The sequence below is a fragment of the Halyomorpha halys genome, unplaced genomic scaffold, assembly GCF_000696795.3.
Source record: "Halyomorpha halys isolate HHAL.00 unplaced genomic scaffold, Hhal_1.1 Scaffold798.1, whole genome shotgun sequence".
Taxonomy (NCBI): domain Eukaryota; kingdom Metazoa; phylum Arthropoda; class Insecta; order Hemiptera; family Pentatomidae; genus Halyomorpha; species Halyomorpha halys.
This window is the reverse complement of record NW_027107612.1, coordinates 177,073-179,343: the sequence shown is the minus strand read 5'-3', so window position 1 is coordinate 179,343 and position 2,271 is coordinate 177,073. Positions and strand designations below refer to the sequence as shown.

The window sequence follows — 2,271 nt, the reverse complement described above, 5'->3', positions numbered from 1 at the left end:
GTACCTAGTGTGAGTGTAATGTAATGAGTTTTGTGAGTAATAAAAAACCTTGTCTCTCGAATCTAGTTTTATTTATTAACCAACAGGGTTGCTCCGACTTCATCTAAACAAAGAACACCTAAACAACACCTGTTCATTCAAGGAAGTTGCCTTAGGAGTAAAATTTAATTTTAAGCCAAAGAATACTAATTCTCTAGGTTCAAACACTAACATACATTAAAAAATGGGAAGTTCACTTACAAAATAATTGATAATCAAATTTAGGAAAACACAAGATAACTTATGTGCGACTTTTCAAGTTATTACACAGCTTATTTAGGGCACACGACAGAAACATGTCTACGACAAATAAAGATGATTCTTCAAGGTAAAAGGGAGCTGACGAATGAATTGTTGCTGTAATCTTCATGCCAAGAAAGACAGGACATGTGACAGGGTAAGTAATCCTACGGTAATCTTGTTCAATTGCATTGTGCTAGAATGAACCTAGACATGAGTAAACAATTTAGATTGGACAACTACTTACTGGAACGTGTCACTCTTATCGCTATAGTTGGTTGTACTAAAAAAATCCAGAACATTACAGAAACAGAACTCACCGGGCAGGTTTAACTTAAACAGAAAATATTTCAAAAATTATTATACGATTTATATTTATGGAACCAAATATGGTTTAGGTTATTTTAACATAAGAAATGTCGAGACTATATGTGGCGTATTATTTGTGTTTTGAATTTCTTTTATGAAACAGTGTCACAGAGTAGTGATTGTTTCTTTTAGCGGTAAAATATTTATTTTCTGTTAACAATTTGCTAAATCTGTCAGTATGTCATGGTCCTGTCCTGTTCAGGCCCGATCTTCAATACTTTTAGACTTTGTGAAAGGTCTTTTCTGTGCTAAAGTAAGGAAATATGAAGCTTGTCTACACGCTAATTTAAAACCTAACGTCGCTATCAGTTAAAAGATGATAAATGTATGATAAAAACGTATGATTAAACACATAAAAACAAATTCCATTTCATAAAGTAACAAACTGGAAACGCACTATAAGTTGTGTATAAGGCAGCTGTCATTAGGTTATAAGGTGCGACAGTTCATTGTCACGGCGTCTGAAACGCTGTTAGTTGTCGCGTTTGCATATATTTTTGATCGTACTGCCGACTACCAAATAAATGCCAGAGTTTGAGAGCAGTGCCACGCAGTAAATATCATAGTTAACACTATGTTATTGGCTTTAACATCATTCACTACCAAATTCACCTTTGCTGTGTGACCAGGACTTTATAGACCATTGAAAATATTTTATATTTCGATATTTAAGTTAATATTTAAATATATAAGTAATGAATCAGTATTATCGGTGAAATATCATCATATCACATTCAATTAATTGACTTCGAAGCACTTCAAAAAACCTATTTGTGTTGTAAATCGATAGTGAGTTAGAAGTTTGGTTAGTCGAGGTGGTTAATACTACTCAAACGGTGCTAGAAGGATCAAGATAGATTCCAATATATGAGCTCACTAATGACTCTCCGTAATTTGGGAATGGGCAACTTATCAAATGTACCCTATAAGACTTCCCGTTTCGGAACTTGGATGTATACATTCCTTCGGCGTTCCCAGCAAACTTCTCTACCTCGTTTGAATATAGCAATGAGTGATGACTTTCGTCAATCTGTTTAAGTATGTATTAGTAAAGTTTCTGTAGGAATATTGTCATCCTCGGCATCTAATTTAGCTTGTGACTTTCTACTTCCGAATTAATACAAGATGTATAAAAGGAAGTAAATGTTTGACATTCTTTATTTCGTTATCGAATTAGTATTAGTTCTTATTAATAAGTACTTTAATAAAAAATAAGACAAAAAATTCTCTTTCATTGTTGATACATAATCATTTCATTAAAAAATATACGTTAAAAAAATACATACAGTTACCAGGAAAATTACGGCATTGTTGCTAATTTTTTGTTTATTGATCCAATCCTGTTGATCGAAAGTTGATATCAAACTTACTAAAAAATATCTGAGGTAAAAAAATAATTATTTTTATTCATTTTATGAGGGGTGTTAAAGCTATTCCAAATTTACGGTGTCTTTCTGAAGGAAAGCTTTAAGAAGACATTTTGCTTAGCTAACAATTGATGGGATTAGAGACTCAAAGCAACCAACTTGAACAGCCCTAATGAAATTCTACAAAGAGTTGTTAAATATTTTTGTTCTTTTTGACCGCAAATCTGACCATCTTCTTCATATTTGAATATGTATA

At 32.4% G+C, this 2,271-nt stretch overlaps 1 protein-coding gene across 1 annotated transcript in view; it reads left to right on the top strand.

Moving 5' to 3' along the window:
• The first annotated feature begins 253 nt into the window (after positions 1-253).
• The window catches only part of LOC106686219 (uncharacterized), a 36,947-nt gene continuing 34,929 nt past the window's right edge, over positions 254-2,271 (top strand). The window contains exon 1 of the mRNA XM_014429398.2: positions 254-436. Coding sequence (XP_014284884.2) covers positions 408-436 — 29 coding nt within the window. The 5' untranslated portion in view covers positions 254-407. The remainder of the gene's footprint in view (positions 437-2,271) is intronic.